Here is a 19,666-nt window from a genome sequence, read left to right as displayed (position 1 = left end):
CCAGGGAGGGAGACGGTGCATTCTCCAGCCACATTCCTGCTTTCATAGCAGCCCAGGTTATAAATAACAACCAGCCTCCTCCCCTGTCCCTCTGCTTTTTTTAATCTTTGCCAAAGGTACTGTTTAGAGATCTTTCTAGACCATTTATTTTTAAATTACCAGCCAGAGGAGAGAAGGGGGGGGGGGAGAGAGAGAAGAAAAAGGCAAAAGAAACTTGTGGGGCTGATAGCTTATCGGGAGGAAATCCAAATGTCACATCAGTTGAGAAAGTTAGAAGATTACATTTTCCAGCACCCTTCATCTGCTGCTGACATTTAGGGGCTTTTTTTGTCTCCTCCTCCCTCTCCTTGCTGCGTGGACCGTGTGGGGTGAGCAGCGAGAGGGCAGCCCCTGCCTGCAACCACAGCCCCTCCTGCAGCCCCAGCCCCTGCCTGCAGCCCCAGCCAATGCCTGCAGCCGGGATCGGTGCGGGCTCTTCCCTGCCTCCCCTGCACCAGAGGGTGCAGGTGCTGGCACAGAGCCTCCCTCCACCAGCCCCTTGCTCTCATCCCTCCCTGGGACCTAGAGCAGTTGGGTGGGTGTGCAGGGCTGACCTTGGGGCAAGGATACCTTCATGGAGCTGTGCTGCCTTCCACCAGGAAACAGTACATCCCAAGGGAATTTGGCCTCAGCTGTGCCTTAAGCACCATCATCTGCCATGAACACAGTGCTTAAGATGGAAAATCACTTTACTTGTGCGTTGTTCTGCCTGTGACACCCATCCAAGGGTGTTCTAATCTGCTGATTAGAACACTCCTCCCTGGATAAACCCCACGGCCCTTGCTAGTGGGGAAAGGTGAAAACTCCACTTCTGCCAACATTTTGAGAGCCATGAGGACACCCAGGAAAATTTCCTGATATTCCCATTTGTTAAAAGCCACTTGGAAATCCAAAATCTGTTTAGGAAGATAGTGGAGCTGAGGTGCAAGCAAAATGAATAAGAAGCTCATTTCTTTCTCACTGTAGTTAAAGCCAGCGTAAGGCTTGTGAATAAGCCCTGGTTACGTTGAATAGGCATTGTCCATCAGAACTAACTCCGCTTCAGCTAGATCCTGCTCAATTTAAATATCAAAATTGAAGCTACATAAAGAAAAGATGGAAAGAGCACTATTTAGTTCCATTCAGACCTTCTGGTATCATCTCCCTCCTTTTTTTATTTGAGCATCACCTTCTTTTCTCTCCATTATTTTTGCTGGGATTAAATTTTGCTAGGATTTCACTGGCAAGCAGCAACAGCAATAGGGAAGCACCCTCCCTACCAAACCCACAAGCCTTGGCAATAGGACACCCCAAATTTTGCTGGATATTTCCCCATGGGAGGACTGGTGTGGTTGACGATGGGTGTGCAGGGCTCTTCCTCCCCAGTGACATGCCACCTCTCTTGGCGAAGGACCGGTGCGCAGGGAGCTGTGCTTTGTGGTCCCCAGGGACACGGTGCCACACTGCAGTGCAGGGTTTCTCCCTGGTGCCCCATGGCTCACAGCTCTGAGGTTGAGATGCCTCCTATTTCCTAATCCTGCCTAATGTGACCAGGGTGCTCTCCTCATCTGCAGAAATGGCTAATCCCAAAGCTAGCAGCCAGGAGCTGCCAGCTCGGATGGCTGCTGCTGACACTGGCTGGGAGTGGGCAGGCAGGACTGGTCAAAGCAGGCAACACCAGGCATGGGGACCTCCAATTCCCCTGTGCCCAGCAGCCCATGGCAGTGATGGCAAAAGTACTGCCCAGCATGATGGAACATCAGTCCTGCTCCTTGCCCCCCTGGACAGGGAGCTGCCCTGCTCCCCGGGCTGCCTTCTGCCTTGACTACCAAACAGCTTTTCCTCCACTTCTGCCCAGAATCTGCTCTAATGCATTTTAAGCCCATAAACTGTCCTCTCTGGAGCAGCCATGGACAGCAGCATCCTTCCCTCCGTCTGGCAGCTTCTTCCAGGCTGGGGAGGGACAGGAGACATCCCCTGCTCCGAATGAGTGGGACCATGAGCAGGGAGACCTGCTCAGGAGAGTAAGTTCCCCTCCCTTCAGTCACAGCATTGACCTCTCCATCCCACCTCCCAGACTCTCCATGGCTGGCTTCCCCTGCCAAGGAGCCACCTGGGGACAATGCCACTGGCACCTTGTCAGTAACTCTGCTTTGAAGGCACCCATGCTGCTGTGGCTTCGCTTTGGGGCATCACCTCCAAGGTGGAGTGAGAGGCGAGCTGGAGCTCGGCAGGCACAGGGTGCATCACTTGGACTAGTGGGACCTCAGCAAGCCTAGGTCCTCCCCTCCCTTCTGCACAGGGTCTTCTGAAGCCTTGTGGGGTCACCCAAGTGTTATTTTCGGATGAGGCCATGTTGCTGCCAATGCCACGTGCTGCTGCTCCTCCCCTCCTGCTGCAGTACAGAATCCTGACGGCACATCTGCTGCTGGCTCTGCCTCGGGGCAAGGACCAGTCCTGGGTCACCAGTGCTGGTTGGGGCTGCTCCCAAGCTCCCCCCCCTGCTCTGCCCAGGGCTTCCATCCAGCTCTGAGTACACAGTCATGCACCCAGTCCCCTGTGGCCCTGCGCTAAGAGCATCACTAAGCCAGTGAGCCCCTGTTGTGGAAGGATCCCACAGCATGGCACAACACAGGAGCTGGGTGACACATCACCTGCCAGCAAAGCAGGGCCATGGGGCAGCAGCCACTGCTGACAAGAGCACCGTGTGCCCACAGCGTGGCACCTGAGTGCCGTCACTGTCACCGTTACCGTGTGGAGGAGCTGGCAAATGCCAGCCCCCTTGGGAGTGCTGGGAGAGCTGGAGCTGTTGGGTCTGTATTTAAAGCACTGATTGCCAGAAATCACAGGACGGCTGTGCTGGGAGGGGGGCAGAGAATTAGATTCAGGCTCTAATTAAAGGGTTGCTCTTCATTTGAATTTCAGATGCCAGCTTTAATTTTAGTAACTTTTGCAGGCAGTGGAGCAACCTGCCCACCTGGTGCTGCGGGCCCAGATGCCACCACAGCAAAGGGGGGACATTGGGCACACTGCACATCACAGAGTCGTTACACTGGCTGTAAGGAATGCTGTGCTATGCTCCCTGGCATGGTGCTGGGACAGCCCCGGCAAGGTGCTCAGCACTGTGATGGGGTGGTCACTGTGCCCGCAGTGCAGTGAGGGACAGCACTCACGTATTCAGTGTCGGCTTTGGAGTCATAGTACTCGATGTCTTCCTCCTGGAGAGAAAAGGGAGAGCTGAGTTAGTGATGGACAGGGACAAGGATGGCAAAGGGGTCCCACCCCTTACCCATCCCCTCAGTCATGCTGGTGGCAGCCACCACATTGCTGGGGATCAAATCCTGCCCTTTGGTATGGCTGGGATCCCACATCCCTCTCGTCTGCCCTCCAAGGACTGGCCATCACCTGCTGCCTTCCCTCTGCTCATGGCTGCTGCTGAGCTGCAGCAGTGCAGGGCCAGGCACAGCCTCTGCCATGGATAAACAGCCCTGTGACGGTGCCACTGGTGTGACCACGGCCTCTGTGCTGCCACTGAATGCGAGGCTTGAACCCAGGATGCTTTGGTCCTGTTGCAAGCAACAGGAGCCACAGGAGAGCTGGGCATGGGCAGTGTGGCAGGCAGCGGTCCTGCTGCTGGCAGAACCCCCTCTTCCCGCACGGCAGAAACCGGGAGCAGAGTCTTTGCTTCCGCAGAGAAATGCACATCATTCATTTGGGGTATTTAGAGCCTATCTGGCAGAAAGGTCTGCTCAGATTCCTCTTCCCCACGTGTCAGGATGCGAGGCGATTCGTTAAGAGTCACTTCAGGGAGCAGCAGTGCTGTCACAACAGCGTTCCCTGTGCCATCAGGAAGGGTAATTAAAGGGCACTCGGAGACTCTTCTCCGTGCGCCGGGATGCGAGCGCGATGCCGCGCACCGCTGCGGTGCTACCGTGTCTGCCACTCACTCAGCCGCCAGCAGCGCCATGCACGCAGCCTCCTCCCTCCCCGTGCGCTCAGCAGCGCTCTGGGATGAGCGCTCCTGCTGCTGTTTAACACGGAAAGCGATGTGGGCCCACCTCCCACTGCATGGGGATGGCACAGGGCAGTTTCAGCATGGGGTAGAAGGGCTGGTCCCTCCCGTGGGCTCTGTGACTCTAATCACGGTGATAAGACTGCACCAAGAGGGGAACATGCTAAGCAAAATCGATGCAGCATCCTCCAATTTCTGCTATTAAAATGCCTAGTCATTAAGGGAAAGTACTTATTAATTACCTGTGATTTGTTGCAAGATGCTGAGAGGTTTACAACAACAAGAATAGGGGAACACCCTGCATTCCTCTTTGGCTGCCCTCCCTGTGCCACTCCCGGCCCAATGCGTGCCCCTGCCCCTCACTGGCATTGTGTCTCCCTGGGTCCATGGCCATCTGCACTTCCTAATTAAAGGAACCCCCGGGAGACCCGTAACACAAACGAGCTAATTTCATGTCTAATGATCTTTAATCAGAAGTGAGTGTGACTCAAACAGCCATCCAGAAGGTGCTTTGTTATTCATTTTATCCTCCATTGGCCCCTCTGAAAAGCTCAAATCCCCTCCACAGTGGCTGAGAGGGCACAAAGTGATGCTCAGGGAGGAGATCCTGGTCCTGCTTTCACCTGCTGCAGTGCTGCTATGGCATGGCACAGCACATCCAGTCACGGGGAGCAGACCTCCTGGAAGGATGTCTCTCCTCCTGGCTTCCCTAGGGATCACAGAGCCCTTGCCATGCCCTTTTTCAAGCCTTGATGACCCCAGCAGCAGCTGGGTGAGATCCCGGCCCTGTCCCTGTCCCTCTCTGCAACTGAGGCTGCATGTGAGATGGCCCATGTAGGAAGCGTGGCCCTGGCCCTGTGACATGCCCCGATCCCAGGCTCCGCTCCCCTTGCCACAACCCTGCTGATGCTGGGTGCAGTTCATGGGGGCCGAGGGAGCCTGCAGGAGCTGGCAGCTCCACGTCCTTAGCACCATTTATTCCAGGGAAGAGGGACAGAGCCCTTGGAGACAGTGCAGGGAGATGCTGGAATTCTCCTGAGAGACAACATAGGGTCTTACATTCTCCTCTCCCTAATATTTGTTTTTCAGACCACACTCGCCTTCTTCATGTAATCCTCTCTTCCTCCAGCTTGGGTCCACATTAAACCCAACACCGGTCTGTGTAAATAGCACTGATATTTCTAGAGCCTCTCAGAATAAATACCAATAAAGAAAACAAGGGGGTGAGGATGTTGAAGGATTTAGGTCAAAACATTGCCCCTACTCTTGCAAACAAGCTGCAGAAAGCACTCTGGGTTGCGTTGGAGGGGAGGCTGATGCTGGGCCGCTGCTCTGCAATGAGGTGTTAACCACTGTCCATGCTCTTGCACTGTCATTGCCAGACAACGTCTGCAATGGCACTGCCGGCGCTGTGCCGCTAGCGGGTAAGCACAGGGTGATTTCAGCCTCTTGAATCCTCACTGCAAGTTAGGGGTAAACGACTTTGGGGGGTCAACTGCAGCCACAGAGCAATCTGCCAGCAGTGCTGGAGCCATTGCCCAGGCTCCTCCGGCAAAGCCACCCAGCAACCACTGTGCCTGCACCAAACCCTTGTGGTTCTGTGTCACTGCACCACCTCAGCTAGGGCTTGACCCAAACGGGCCCTCCTGGATGGGGCTCCAGGGGTGCTGTGTGCCACAATCTCCATGGGGACCCCGGCTCCTCCTTGTCCCCACCCAGAGCCCTTCCTGACAGCCTCATGCTCCGCTCCTTGACGACTTTACACCAAACTGCCCAGCAAAAAGCTAACTGACGACAGCAGGCTGTGGGGTTCTGGGTCGCTGCAAGCTGGAGCCTTGCCAGCAGCTCAAGGGAAGACCCTGCTTGGTTGGACATGGGTGCTCCTTGGCCATGCTCCAGCACACCAGGTTTGAGTCACAGCCCACGCCACAGGGAGTCTTGGGTGGGCAGTGAGGGCCAATGCTCCCCGACACCCCTCCCACAGCCCTCTCCAAGAGCACTCAAACGGCTCTTTTTTCACCTAAAACAATTACAGCAACTAAAAATAACACCAGAAAGGTCAGCGCTCTGCAATCTCGCTGCAGCCTGGAGACGTCAGGATGGAGCGGTGCTGGCCCAAACCCCCAAGCCAGCGGACTGATGAGGTGCAATCAAACCATGTCACACACAGCTGCCACCACCCCAAAAAAGCCTCAGAAGCAGTTGTTGGTGGCACATCAGCTCCTTGCTCCAGCCCATCCAGCTGGATCACATAGCAGCAGGGACACAGAGGGGCCACAGCTCACTGTCGCCCTATACAGCTTCTCTGTAACATCACCCAAGCTGCCTAATCCTCATCCTGTGGGTCTGTTGCCCTCTGCAGGACTGCTCACCATCACCTTGTAAGGGTCGCCCCACTGATCGCATGCCCTGGGGGTGCTGCAGCTCCTCAGGGTGTTTTTGCAGGTAGCTCCCACTGCACCGCATTGATTTGGGCCCATCTCAGCTCCCCAGCTGCAAGTTTCACTTCTCCGAGCAGCACAGGTGACCCCTGTGGCCAGGAAATCTCTTTCAAGATTTAATTGGCTCTGGAAGAGCCAAATCCTGCAGCAGGATGCCCTCCAGGTGGCTAGGAGGAACTCGGGATGGTGGGGAAGACAAGCTGGATCCCAAGCCAGAACCTGCACATTTCCCAGCTGCTGGATGGGGCTGGTGGCAGGGCCAGCATCCCAGCCCATGGCATGCCAATGCTGGGACAACCCAAGTGACAGGTTCTGTGCCTGCTCAGACCCAGTGGGTGGGAAGAGCAAATAGGAGCCAGCATGCCCTCACAGCACCAACAGCACTGCTCATGAACCCATCTTTCCTCTGCCATCAGCACTTATAATGGTCAGTGAATATTTAGGGAGTTATTCATGCCCCTGAACCATTAAGAACACAGAAATAGCAACAGATCTTGCTTATAGTTGCACCTTTTGTATGGAAGAGAGCCTGCAGCGTGTCACACAGCTCATGCAGCTCCTACTGCACCTGCAGCACCCACAGCCCTGTGCCTGCATTAAGGCTGGGTGGCAGCAGGGGATGAGCATGGGGACAGGCCCAGCGTGATCCCACTGCAACATCACCCCTACCAAGCCTGCCTGTGTCAGGAGGAGTGGGATGGGACTGGCCATTGGCCCTGCCTGGGGACGGGTCCATACTGGCCAGTTTGCCCTCCAGCTGGAGCTGGAGGTCTGTGAGTGCTCACCCTGAGGTCTCCTGGCCCTGACATAACTGTGGGCACTTCCTGGCTGTGTAACAAGGCAAAGAAAGTGCTTCTGCCATCGAGCAGTGTGAGGGCCAGAGCCAGGAACGGGCTGCCATAGGGACCAAATGAATTCCTGGGAAAAATTCCTACCTGCAATCACAAACACCAGCAGCCACTGGCTGAGCCTTTTCGTCCCCCTGGGATAGAGCTATCCTTGTCCACGCACAGCATGATGAACTCTTCCCCAGTCCCCAGGAAGAGGAAAATACTCCTGATTAGTGCCAGCCACCATAGGATGGAGCCAGGACCAGCCTGGTGGGGACCATGCCTCTCCTGCCGCCTTCGCCATGCATCCTATCCTCCGCATCCTATTGGGTGGCAGGGACCGTACGCGTTACCCAGGACAGGTGGAAACAGCCATCATAATCTGCCTTGGCATCTTCTTTTTTTTTTTAAAAAGCAATTTCCTCCCTCTGCCTCTCTGACAGAGCTGGGGAAACATTTAAGTGACCTGTCAACAGTTTCTTCATCTCCCTGAGAAGATGCTTTATCTGATCACGCCTCGCCAGCTATTCTTTACATGGCCTCTCCCGTCCCCTCCCGCTCCTTCGAGACCGCCTCAAACGAGATGTGGATGCCTCTGCCTCTGCTGCACCTGGGTACCACAGGGATGCCAGCACATGTGAGAGCCAGTGGGTGCCCTGCCCTGCCAGCCATGGGGTGCGATGGGATGGGATGGCACAGCAGCACTGGGAGGAAAGCCAGCTGCCCCCACACCAAACCACTGCACCCATGGGACTGCCACAAGTGGCCTGGCCATCCTGCAGAACAGGGGTCACGGGAAGCCCCCCCCCCCCCCGAAACCCGGTCCTTGGCTTTTAAGAGGGAACAGCACCAAAACCGGGTTTTTGTGAATGACTTTCTTGTTCTGCTTTTTGGCCAGAAGGGCTCTACAGCAAGGTTGATGCTTTAGCACAGTAATTCTCCGAGCGTAATGAAAGCTGACATTATATCAAACACAATAAAGACTCTCAGTTGATGGAGATCATTCCTGAACACACAAACCCATTAAACTGAAGAAAAAAAAATATCAATTCTACACACTCGCCAGCCAAAAGAAAATGTGATTTGTTATCTAAAAGGGGGTTATAAACACAGCTTCAATGCACTTTCTGTGCTGTAATGAAAACTGGGTTTGAAATGGCAAAGATGACTGCAAATTGGAGTATTTGATTTTATTTGCTAACTTTTTAGGTAAACCTTCTTTCTACAAGGGCAAGTGCAAGGTTACAGCGACGATCTTTCTGTTCCTGGCCGATAAGTAGGATCGGTAATTAAAGGAGGAGGAAAATGAAAAGGAGGATAAGGAGCTGGCGTTCGCCCTTCTAACGCTGCTTTGAACACAAAGCCCTGCGTGGCTGTGGCAATCCCACCGGCACTGCCACTGGTGCCCATGCGCTGCATGGCACAGCTGCTGCTGGTCCCACCACAGGCCCACGTCGGGCACACCATGGTGATGGAGCAGCTGGTTGGCAGGGCCCTGTGCCTGCAGGAATGCTGCATCCAGGGTTGCATGGCCACGGAGGGGCACCCAGCCGTGCTGCTATGTCCCCCATTTATCCCTCACCTTTCTTGGGTGGCCGGGAGTGCAATCTCTCTTATTCCTCCTGTCCTTTCCCATTTGGCAAACAGCAATCCCGTTTTCCCTGGAGTTTCGTTTCTAATGGAGCTTGAAATTATCTGGGCTTTGTTATTTGCTCGCATACTTGCAGTGGGGGTTATGGATGGAGGCAGCGGCATGGGGCTGCCCAGCATCCGTGCTCCCAGCCACCGCACCCCAAAACCACCCATGCTGAGGGGTCTGTACACCCACAGCTCAATGTGCAGCTACTTCTCTGTTCCAAGGAGAAAGGGTCTGCTGGGCTTCGACCCTTCAAACACCCCTTTTAGTGTTCAAAAGGTGGGGAGAGTGGGATGCAGGTGGGCAGCAGGCGGAGGAAGAGGGGAGCTTCCCAGCATAGTGCTAGAAAATGCAGCGAGGAACAAAAACTGGGAGAAAAACAACAGTAATAAACGTTTTATGAAGCAGAAAATGGCTTATAAAGAAGTCAACTTTTAAAGGCAATTTATATAATCCTGCCAAGCTCATATAAATGCAGGGATGGAGCTCTGCAGCACTGGAGTGTCCCTTAAAGGGACAAATGGCTCTGGCAGCTCCTGCAGACTGACATGCAGCGATGACAATGCCCTGGGATGCATTTAACGGCTGATGGTGCAGACCTGCACCTTTGACAGCAGCCCCTGGGTCAGCACGGTGCTGGGATGAGGATGGAGGTCTGGAAAAGAACCTAAGGCACTGGCAAACCCTGGAGGAAAGCGGGGCACACAGGTGGAGAGGAGCTGAGAGAACAGCATGGCAGCTTGTCAGCGAGGATGCATACAAAGCATGGCAGGAAAAAACTCAATATGACCTTCCAGTGTTTTTATAGGTACATTTTGCAGGTCTCTTGCCTGAGCAGGGTGGCAAACAGAGGATGGAAACCTGGTAACCAGCATCACGGTGTGGGCTGCAGCCCTGGCACCTCCATCTGCTGCTGCGGATGGTCAGCATGGGGGGCTCAGCAGCACTGCCATGGCTGGGGAACAGGGCTGGGGACATCCAGAGCAAGGGGACAGCACTGATGCGCCTTGAGGGACAGACCCCAGTGGCTCTGCACAGAGTGGAGCCAGCTGTCCCAGCAGACCCCCCCAGTGGCCCCACACCTCAGCCTACCCCACTGCCCCCTGCCCCCCACTGCCCTGGGGTGAAACGAGCTGGAGGGGCAACATGATGGGTGCCCTGGGTGCCACTGCATGGGTGACCTTGTGGCCAAGACTGCACTCGGCTGAGGACAGTGCTCTGGTGTCCAGGGGAGCTCTGGGGACATGGCCCTGGGTTGCCATGGCCAGGGGACATGAGGAGCCTGAGGGTGGATGAGGACAAGGAGCAGTGATGAGGCAGGACAGTGTGGGGCAAGGAAGACTGTTTTGGGAACAGGGAGGCACTCTGCAAAGCCCCTGAGGTGGGAGGCTGAACTCAACCCTGCAGGAAGGCCAGCGTGGCCGCTGTGTGGCTGGGAACACACGAAAAAGCACAAGAAAACAGAAACTTTCCCCACGGAGATGCATTATGAGTGATTGCTGGCAGCAGCCTCCCAGCCGCTCGGGCTCCTGCTCCTGGTTCATTTTCCCCCGGACTTCCATAGCAACCCATCTGCAGTGAGGTTTAATGGGGCTGCCATTAGCACTAATGCAGCGCAAACACCCAGCATCTGCCGGCGCGACTTCGGCTGGCAACACAAAAATAACCGCGCTCGCCGCAATCCGTCATGGACCACGGCGCGGGGGAAGGACGTGACGCTGCGAGAGCCGGGGAGAGCGGCAAGCAGCGGGAACGCTGCTCGGTGCGAAGGGACGAGAGGAGGAGCTGCGGGCGCTGCGCTGCTGCCTGCCCTGCCCGCTGCCCCTGCTGCGCCCGCAGGAAGCCTGGGGCAGCAGCAGAGCCAGTGCCACCGGTGGCAGATGCAGGTCTGACCGTGCCCTGCCACTGACGGGTGAAGGACTGCAAAAGGAGGTTCAAACCCTGCAGCGAGAGATGTTTATGCAGCCCCTCCATCCCCCTGCCCTGCCTGGGAAGCAGGGCTGGTGCAGGCAGGGCTGCCTGCTTGGGGGGGGGACCAGATCCCCAACGCTCCGGGAGCTGTGCGCAGAGCTGGGCCAGTCCATCAAGCATCCCAGGCGGGTCTGGGCTGTCCTGATAAAGCTGTGGTGAGCACTGTGGTGACGCATCGCTGCACATTGTTTCTGGGTGACTCGCTCCTAATTACCTTGATTAAGTGGTTGCAAACAGTGCTATTAAAAATGGTTGGGTTTTTTTTTCGGCGAAAGTGGATTTCTGAAAGGTTTGTGCCGTGAATGGCAAAATGAGCCAAGAGCTCCCCAGGGCTGCAGCCTTCCCCGGCACCCTTAGCATCCCGACTGTAATCCCTCTCACAGCGGAAGGCAGTCAGGCCTGGATGGAGGGGGAATGCTCGCTGACTGCGGAGGGGCCCTGCAGCATGGCAGCTGCCTGTCCCTGTGTCCCTGGGGATGAGCAGAAGCAATGAGGACTGCTGCAAAATGCTCTAGTCTTTTGGAGGCCACCCTGCCCATGGCCATAAGGCATTCACCACTGGGTGCCAGCCCAGTGCAGGGTACATGGGGTCACCACAGTGCCCTTGGGGTGCCCACAGCCAAGCTTTGGGTGCTTCCTTGGGATGAGCTCCTGAGCCCAGAGGACACACAAGGTTGGGCCAGCACTAGGAGATGAAAGCGCATGGGAGATGACTGCAGCACCCCCAGCGCTGGTCTCAGGCTCCCCCAGGAGCCCTGGGCCCACAGCTGAGGTGCTTGTGAGGCACCAGCATCGGCATAAGCCAATAAACTCCAAAATTCCTGATCTCCCCTCCACCAGCCTTCCAGAAAGATGTGACAGTAACTGAGCAATGCTCCCGGGGTGTCGGTGACCACTGGTGTCAATAACAACTGTGTGCTGGAGGAGAGGGCCGGGGGGACCCCGCACCTCTCCTTAGCGAGGCTGCTTCTGCTAATGATAAACTCAGCCCCCCCTGAGCACCTACAGGACACGGCTCCTGTGGGGACAAGAGCTGCCCACGAGCATCCACCCCACACTGGCCACAAGGTGAACAAAATCCAAGCAGGCCAACACCTTGACTTCTGCTGCTACGCCAGGAAGGTCTACATGAGCTCCAGATCCTTATCTCCTCACCTCCCTTAGTGGATCACGGTTGAAGAGAAATAACCCCCCAAACACACCAGCAAGGCCCAGCAGTGGGGCTGTCCCTGGGTTACCCCCTAGGTGACTGCAGGGGTTTCCCTGGGGCTGGGCAGGATCTGGCCCAACCCAGAGGAAGGGGCTGGGTGGCTCAGCAGTATTTTTTATTGTAGACTCCGTTTGCACGGGAAGAAAAACAATCTTTCCTCCCTTTTATATTATTGTTATAATTTGAGAGCATTTCCAGACAGAACCCTTCAGGTTCCTGCTGAGCGCTATCACCGCCAGAATTACAAAGTCAAATGCAATCATTAAACCCACATCTTCCCTCTCCCAGCCCAGATTGCTCCTTCCCCCAGAATCAGCTCCCACCGCATCTGCTGGCTGGTGCCATGGATGAGCCACTGCTGCTGTCACCACGTGTGGGACCTCGGCACAAGCCCACTGCTGGAGATGGGGGGGGGGGGTAGAGCCTCCCCAGCCCCCAAACCCTCAGCGCTGAGCCGCCAGCTCGACCTTCACCTCCTGCCTCCTCCTTCCAGCCTGCGCAGGCAGCGGCGAGGCTGGAAATGAGCTCAAAATCGCTTCATTTGCTCTCGTTAGCGCTGGCAGGCGGCGGTGCCGGGGCCACCTGCATGCTGAACAGCACGGCACGGCCAGCGGCAACGCGGGAGGGAGCTGGGAGGGTGGGCAAGGAGGGAAGGAAGAGCCGAGGGCTGGGAGCAGGGATGGGATGGGGAGCTGATTCAGGAGCCATCCCTGTGCCAGGAGTCATCCCTGAGGCTGGTGCCTCCGCTGAACTCCGTGTCCAGGAGGGAAGGGGGTGTGAGCAGATGGGGCACGCACGGAGCCTTACCCGGATGTTGTCCTGCCAGTGGTGAGCCTTCTGGAACTTCTCCGCTGCGTTGGCAAGTCTCTGCAAAGCAAGTGGGAGAGGAAAAGTGAGCCTGAGGAAAGCGAGAGGAGCCAGGCATTGCCCACCCCAACCTGGGACCGTGGGTGCCACCCCAGCACCCAGCATCCCCCTGTTTGGGGGACCCACAGGACCCTACCATGCAGGCAGGGGGGCAGGAAGAGGGACTGCAGGCAGCAGTGCTTGGAGAAGGGTGTCCTGGACATGGGGAGCTGGTGTTCCCCTGCTTGCTCCCACCTTTCCCAGAGCAAGCCAGCGTCTCCAGAGGAATTGCTGCCACATGAACTCAACCAGGGCCAAGCCACCGAAGCTTGGCAGCTGTTGGCACTACTGCCAGAGCCAGGCAGGCACTTATTTGTGGTACACAGCAAGGGCTGAACACAGGTCCCTGTAATGACAGCCCCCAGCTCTCTGCAGGGCTTCAACAATGCTTTAAAAAACCCCTTAAATGCTCCTATGCTGCCTCAGCCCTTCTAAGAGATGCTCTGGGAAAAGGAAGCCCTGAGGTGTGATGGTGACTTCTTCATGTGCCCCTGCTGCCTGCAGAGAGTGGCAGCATCAAGCCCCACAGCACCCAGCCCTGGCAGCATGGTGGGAGCAGGGCCATGACAGTGGGTGATATATTACCAGGAGCATAGCAAAGCATAGGTACTTGAAAGTAAGGTGATGAGCAGTGAAAGTCATCATAGATCTGGCCCTCCCCAGCCAGGGAACACAGCTTCTTCTTATCAGATGCAGGGAAATGCGTATCCATCACGGCATAATCTCAGCACACACTGGTTGAAACTTTCCTGTTTAATCTTCACTTGTTTTTTAATCTTGCTTTCCAAATCAAAGTGCTTGCTTTCAATGGCCAGCATCCAAAGGGAAAGATCAGCTTTCAGCTGAGCATTGAAGCAAAAGACCCATGGCTCTGGTGGCAGAGAGAAGAGATTGGGAGACAAGGCAGGGCTGGAGAGACAAGCCGCGTAATGTTAATGCTCAGGGCAGATGTGTGCGGTGTCACCTGCGCAGCCTCTTCAGAGACACCTCGAAAAGCTGTGGCCCAATTCTGCACCTCACCCCCCCCAAGCTTTTGTGCTCTGTTTGCATATTGAGATGGCTGATTAAAGACAGGCATTTATTCCGAGTCGCGTTTCAGGCAGCAGTGATGAAATGTGCCTTTTCCTGTACTCGATAAGAGCGTATTTGTTTATGATGGGCCAGGGTAAGATTTATGGACATCTTTAACTATTCATCGCCTTGGGTGAAGTGCCTGGAGGGCTGCAAATGGTGCAGTAAGGGACAGCTACACCCAGGAACCACACTTGGACACGAGATATTTTTCCTCTGGAAAATTTCAATTTGTCAAATTCTGTCCACACACAACTTTGCTTTTTTTTTCTTGCCCCTTTCAAATACATCCAGATGTTCTTGTTTGATAAATAGCACATTACAGGGACGGGGGAGCCCGTGGCAGGATGGCACAGCTACAGCCCCAGCCAGCTCCTGCCCAGAGACAGGCTGCTGGCATCAACGGTGATCATGGGATTTGGGACCCTCCAAAAGCATGGCAACAAGGACAGGGCCCCTGAGGGGGCTATTTGGGACAGCTTTGCTCATAAACAGCTGTGTGTTAGGACCAGGAGGATGCTGCTGCTCCAGCAAGCCCCCTGGCCATGTCTCCCTGTGGAAGGTGATGAGGCTGCCTGGAGCCACACAGTGCTGCAGGACATCCTCATTAATGCCATCATGAATAATGTTATCGCGATCGATACAGCTCAAGGATTATTTCTAATCCCTAACCATGATTAAACCATGATTTTGCACGTATTACAGATCAATCAGTCCATCTCAAGGTGCGCTGTGCGCAGGCACTGCGGGATGCCAAGGAGGCAGGCAATGCACTGGGATGCTGGACAGGGGTACATGGCTGCCACCAAAACCTCCCGGGAGCTTCAGACCCAGGGTTGTCAATTGTGTGGTTCCAGCAGAGAGAAAAATGAGACGAATCACCAAAACTAAAGCGCGGGGGTGAAACACCTGCAGGTTTCCAGCAGGCTCCGGTGCAGGCAGCGCCCTGGCCGTGGCTCTTTAAGGAGCACGGTTCTTTGCTCAGAGCTAAGGGCAGGAGATTGAGAGGCTGAAAACACTGAATTGAAATGACTCTGCAGGTCACCAAAGGGCAGCAGATTTGCAAGGATTGGTGTCCGGAGATCCCCACGGCAGGGTCTGAGGGGGAAGGTGCTGCACTGGCTTTATCGCGCCCTGGCCTCTTTCGTATTCTGCACGGCGCTCCTCCCCGCCTCGCTGCTCACCCGGGCAGATCCATCACGAGCTCCCTGCTCAGTGCACAGAGGATTAAGGAGCCTCAGGGGCAGCACGGACTCAGGTCGGGCACGTGCCCTCCATCCCGAAAGCCACGCAGGAAAGGAGAGGGGGACGAGGTGAGAGACCTCCCGCCTGCCTAGAGGATGGCACCTCCAAACACACGGCTGCTGGTTTTCCCCTGCGTTGCTCCAGGACCTTGCTTCTCAGCCCTGATCACCCACGAGCTCACCCACCCCACATCCCTTGTGTCACCCCTTCTCCCCCATCGCACCCGGGGCTCTCCTACATCATTCCAGTATTTCTGCACAGCAGCTTTCCATTACAAACTGGTCCAGCACGTTGCTAATCCCTCTTCCCAGCCCCTACATGGCAATAAGTATGCCCTGGTTGTTCCTGCCTCGGTCAGATGAGTGGGTTTAACTTGGGAGGCAGCAGAGCAGAGACCAGAGCAGCACAGGGAGGCCAAAGGCCAAGGTTGGATTTATAAAACAGGATTATGGCAAACATCCTGCAAGAGCAGCCTGAGCAGCCCTGCGTAACGGCACCAGCGCTGCTGTGACCTAAGCCTCTCCATAGAAATAAAGCACCTCATGCCTGTGCTGATGCTGGGGGATGCTCCTTGGGAAGCATGGGATGTTGTCCCCAGTTCCTCCCTGCAGCTGGTAAGGAAGGGCCCAGGGATGTTTGCTCCGAGGGAGAGCCACTCCTGCTAAGCCTTCATTTAACTTAGAATAGTTAGGGTTGGAAAGGACCTTAAGATCATCAAGTTCCAACCCCCTGCCATAGGCAGGGACACCTCACACTAAACCATCTCACCCAAGGCTCTGTCCAACCTGGCTTTGAACACCACCAGGGATGGAACATTCACAGTTTCCCTGGGCAGCCCATTCCAGGGCCTCACCACTCTCACAGTAAAGAACTTCTTCCTTGTTCCTTCCCTCCCCATGGCCATTATCACCCTCATCTCAGCACCTTTCCCAATGTATGAGGTGTATTAACCTCCTGCACCGGGCACACAGCTGAAAGCAGAGATCCTTGCTGGAGATAAAACCAGCACTACCAGGCCAGAAAGGTCCACACAGCATCTTATCACCCCAGCCCTCCTCCCAGAGCAAGGAAACGCCAGTGAAATGTGAAGACAAGGAGGTGAAATGCAAACACACCCAACAAAGCCAAGTAACCCACACCCCAGGCAGGAACACCCCTGGGAGCTAGTTTTGCAGCCTTTCCTCCTCCATGATGAAGGAACAAGGATGGTGCAAGCCTTCTCCTTTGACACCAATCCTTCCCCCGTGAACAGGGCACTCCAAACCCACATCTGTCACTGCAGAGCATCTGGAGAGACGAAAGCCTATTCCGCATGCTTCACACGCCCCCATCCAGGTCAGCCTGTGGGCATCAGAGCAGTGGGCACCTTCTCACAGTCCCACCTCCTGCCACCAGCTCCGGGGTGTCCCCATCCCGCTCTCCCTCATCCCCAGCCTATCCTGTGCTATTCACTGACCTGCCCGCACGCACACCCCGAAGCAAACCCGAAAGGCACAGTGCGCACGCCGCCACCAAAACCTGATCAACCAGCCGCGACAGACGACAACCCCCTTATATACACATAGGGAATATAAATCTTGAGTAAACACTGTAAAGCAGTGAAGCATCTCGTCCCATAATAATCTCTGAGACAGCTGATCCCAGGGCTCTTATTACGCCTGCAGCCGTCATCTGAAATCCAGTCGGCAGTGGGCTCAGCCACGGCTCAGTATTGATCAAGGAGGCAGCTTCACACATGCTGCAGCGTTTCTCTTTCCAAGCACTAACTTGTTTGTCAATAATTCCCCATGCTGCGTGGAGGGAAAGGGGTGGTCGGAGCCTGTCTCATCTCCCAAAGCCAGACCCATCCTGTGACTGAGGGAGGATGGAGCTGGAGCTGGAGCTGGCACTGGGAGGGCAAACAGAGACCCAGTGAATGATGAGGAGCGGGTGGTAAACCCTCCAAGGGCTTCTAAACCCTGGTGTTGTAGCCCTGCTGGCAGCTACAAGCACAAACAGGGAGCAAAAGCAGAGCCAGACCGTGTGTGGGGCAGTGGCATGGCCAGCACCCAGCCCTGGGAGCCTGGGATGAGCCCCACAGCCACATCATTTTACTGCCCATCTCAGTGACTCTCAGCCAACAGCACGTGGCTCTTGCTCCCCTGCCAGCAACAACTCCTGCTCCTTCTACAGAGCCACAGTTTTTACTGGTAAGAAACACTATCGCCAGTCCTAACAACCCTGGGGAGGAGTGGAACATCCCTAGCAAAGGTAGCCCTGTGTTTGGAGAGAGGTGGGAGCAAAGGGAGAGCATTACTGCCCAGCGTGCTTCTCCTATCCCAAAGTATCCCTCAGGCCTCTGGAAAAGCTTAACTTCTCGCACACAGAAAATCACCAACATCAAGAGAACAGTGCAGCCAACGAGGCTATGAGGCATGAGCCTTCCCTGGTGTTCCCTTCAGCTCCTGGAGAAAAGCCCCTCTCTGTTACCCTTCTCCTGGTGTTTCTGCCCTCCACGAGGGTTCACATTTGCTTTCCAAACACACAAGCAGAGAGCAGCTCTGCCCCTGCCCCCTGTTGCCCTGACTGCTCCCCAGAAGGGGAGGAGGACCTGGGGAGCAGCAACAGCAAAAGCTCAGCTCAGCTGCTCGGACCCTCCTCAGCTCCAGCTTTCCCTGACGTGATGCCAAATAACCCATGTCCTACCCCTCCTGGGGAAGGAAGGGCAAACACCAGGGTGCAGGAGCTGACCCTAGCTCCACCAGCATGAGACAGAGATGTGGGTCAGCTGTGGGTGGGACAGACGTGTCCCAGCAGTGTCAGACCTGCCCATCCCAGTCTGAGTCCCTCACTGCCACCAAGAGGGCTTCGCAGGCTGGAGGGACATGGTCCCATGAAGGGTTTCAGGAGATGGTGCCCTATAGCACAAGGTCCCAGTGCAGCCTCAGCTTCTGCAGTGGTGGGAGGGTCAGCAAACGTATTAGTTGGCATCTCAGCCCCCTGCTCCAGCCGCAGATGAACCCAAATCATTCAATCCAATGGCGCTCCCTAAACCACACTCAAATAACCTGTAGAGCTCTGGTCACAATCATCAAGCAGAACTTGTCACAGTTCAAAATCCATTACAATAACCACAAGGCGTTTCAGTGGCAATTATAAGAGATAGTTTCACTTAAAAATCAATTTTACTTAGGGCTTGGGGGGAACAGATTCTGAAAGAATAAAGAAAAAAAAAGGCAGTGATACACTTGCCACTTGGGGAGGGGCAGGAGGCATTCACCTGGCCAGGCCTTAGCTGCCAGCATCGCCAAAGGAAAACAATCCTTTCTTGTCCTTCCTTATTTTGGAGAAATAATGGCCAGGTTGGATGGGGCTTGAAGCAGCCTGGTCTAATGGAAGGCATCCCTGCCCATGGCAGGGGGAGTGGAACCAGATGATCTTTAAGGTCCCTTCGAACTCAAACCATTCTGTGATTCTGTGAAATAAGTCCCACGTTAAGATGACAACAAGTCCAAGGAATGGCCTTCCCTCCCCTGCAGGTGCTCCGCTCCGCATGGTACCAACAACCGTGAGATGCACGAGGGTACCCCTGAGACCCCAAGCCCTATCCTGGTGGCCTCCTGTCTCCCCGCTCCGTGAGGATGAGGCCTTTTGTGCCTTTGAAATCCTCCCCTTTAGCTCTTTGCCTTTCAGTCAAGCGGAGCCTGCTAGAAAGTTTGCACTGGGAACCGCTTCCAATCGATTTATTTTAAGGCATCACCTCTTGCTGCACGGTGATGTGCGAGCTTTAAAAAGCATCTCGTTTATTATCTGCTGCCGCGTGGGGATTTCCATCCGGCACATCGTGGCGCAGCAAGAGCTCCTCAAGCTCCTATGGAAAGGCAGATTATCAGCACAGAGAAATTCCCTCAGAATACACCAAAACATCACCACCTTGCCCCCAAAACGAGCCCCCAAACTTCCTGGCTTGAAGCATGGCATCTCCCTCATGTCCCCCAGTGCCACCAGCAGCCCTCCCGCAGCCTGAGGGGTCGGGCACTCAGGCGCCCACTACCACCGCACGTTTAGACCAGAGCAGTTTAAAGTGACAGTTCAAAACACCAAAGAAAAGCAACTGCAATGCAAATAATCTTTTAAAGGACTCGTTAGTGGTGGTTTGCACCTAAAAAAAGCAGAATAATTGGAATCGGTTTTGCTCAAACTTGAAAGATGGCAAACCAAGAAAGGTGACAGCCAAGCCCCAGCAGCTCCAGGGGCCAGGTGGATGTTTCAGGGAGGTGGAAGTCACCAAATGGCTCTTCCCAAACAGCTCACAGCAATCCCAGCACTCATCCATCTACCCCTGGC

At 55.2% G+C, this 19,666-nt stretch overlaps 1 protein-coding gene across 4 annotated transcripts in view; it reads right to left on the bottom strand.

Moving 5' to 3' along the window:
• Positions 1-19,666, bottom strand: part of CACNA2D2 (calcium voltage-gated channel auxiliary subunit alpha2delta 2) — a 232,951-nt gene that overhangs the window by 28,349 nt on the left and 184,936 nt on the right. For all 4 annotated transcript variants that reach the window (XM_057407710.1, XM_057407708.1, XM_057407709.1 and 1 more), the window contains 2 exons: positions 12,926-12,985; positions 3,192-3,236 (listed from right to left, as the gene is read on the bottom strand). In XM_057407710.1, the coding sequence (XP_057263693.1) occupies positions 3,192-3,236; positions 12,926-12,985 (105 nt within the window). The remainder of the gene's footprint in view (positions 1-3,191; positions 3,237-12,925; positions 12,986-19,666) is intronic.

The sequence above is a fragment of the Pezoporus wallicus genome, unplaced genomic scaffold (assembly GCF_028554395.1).
Source record: "Pezoporus wallicus isolate ANWC-B61680 ecotype Strahan unplaced genomic scaffold, APGP_CSIRO_Pwel_v1 contig_3568, whole genome shotgun sequence".
Lineage (NCBI taxonomy): Eukaryota > Metazoa > Chordata > Aves > Psittaciformes > Psittacidae > Pezoporus > Pezoporus wallicus.
Note: the sequence above shows the minus strand (reverse complement) of the source record. Positions and strands in the feature narration are given on the sequence as shown.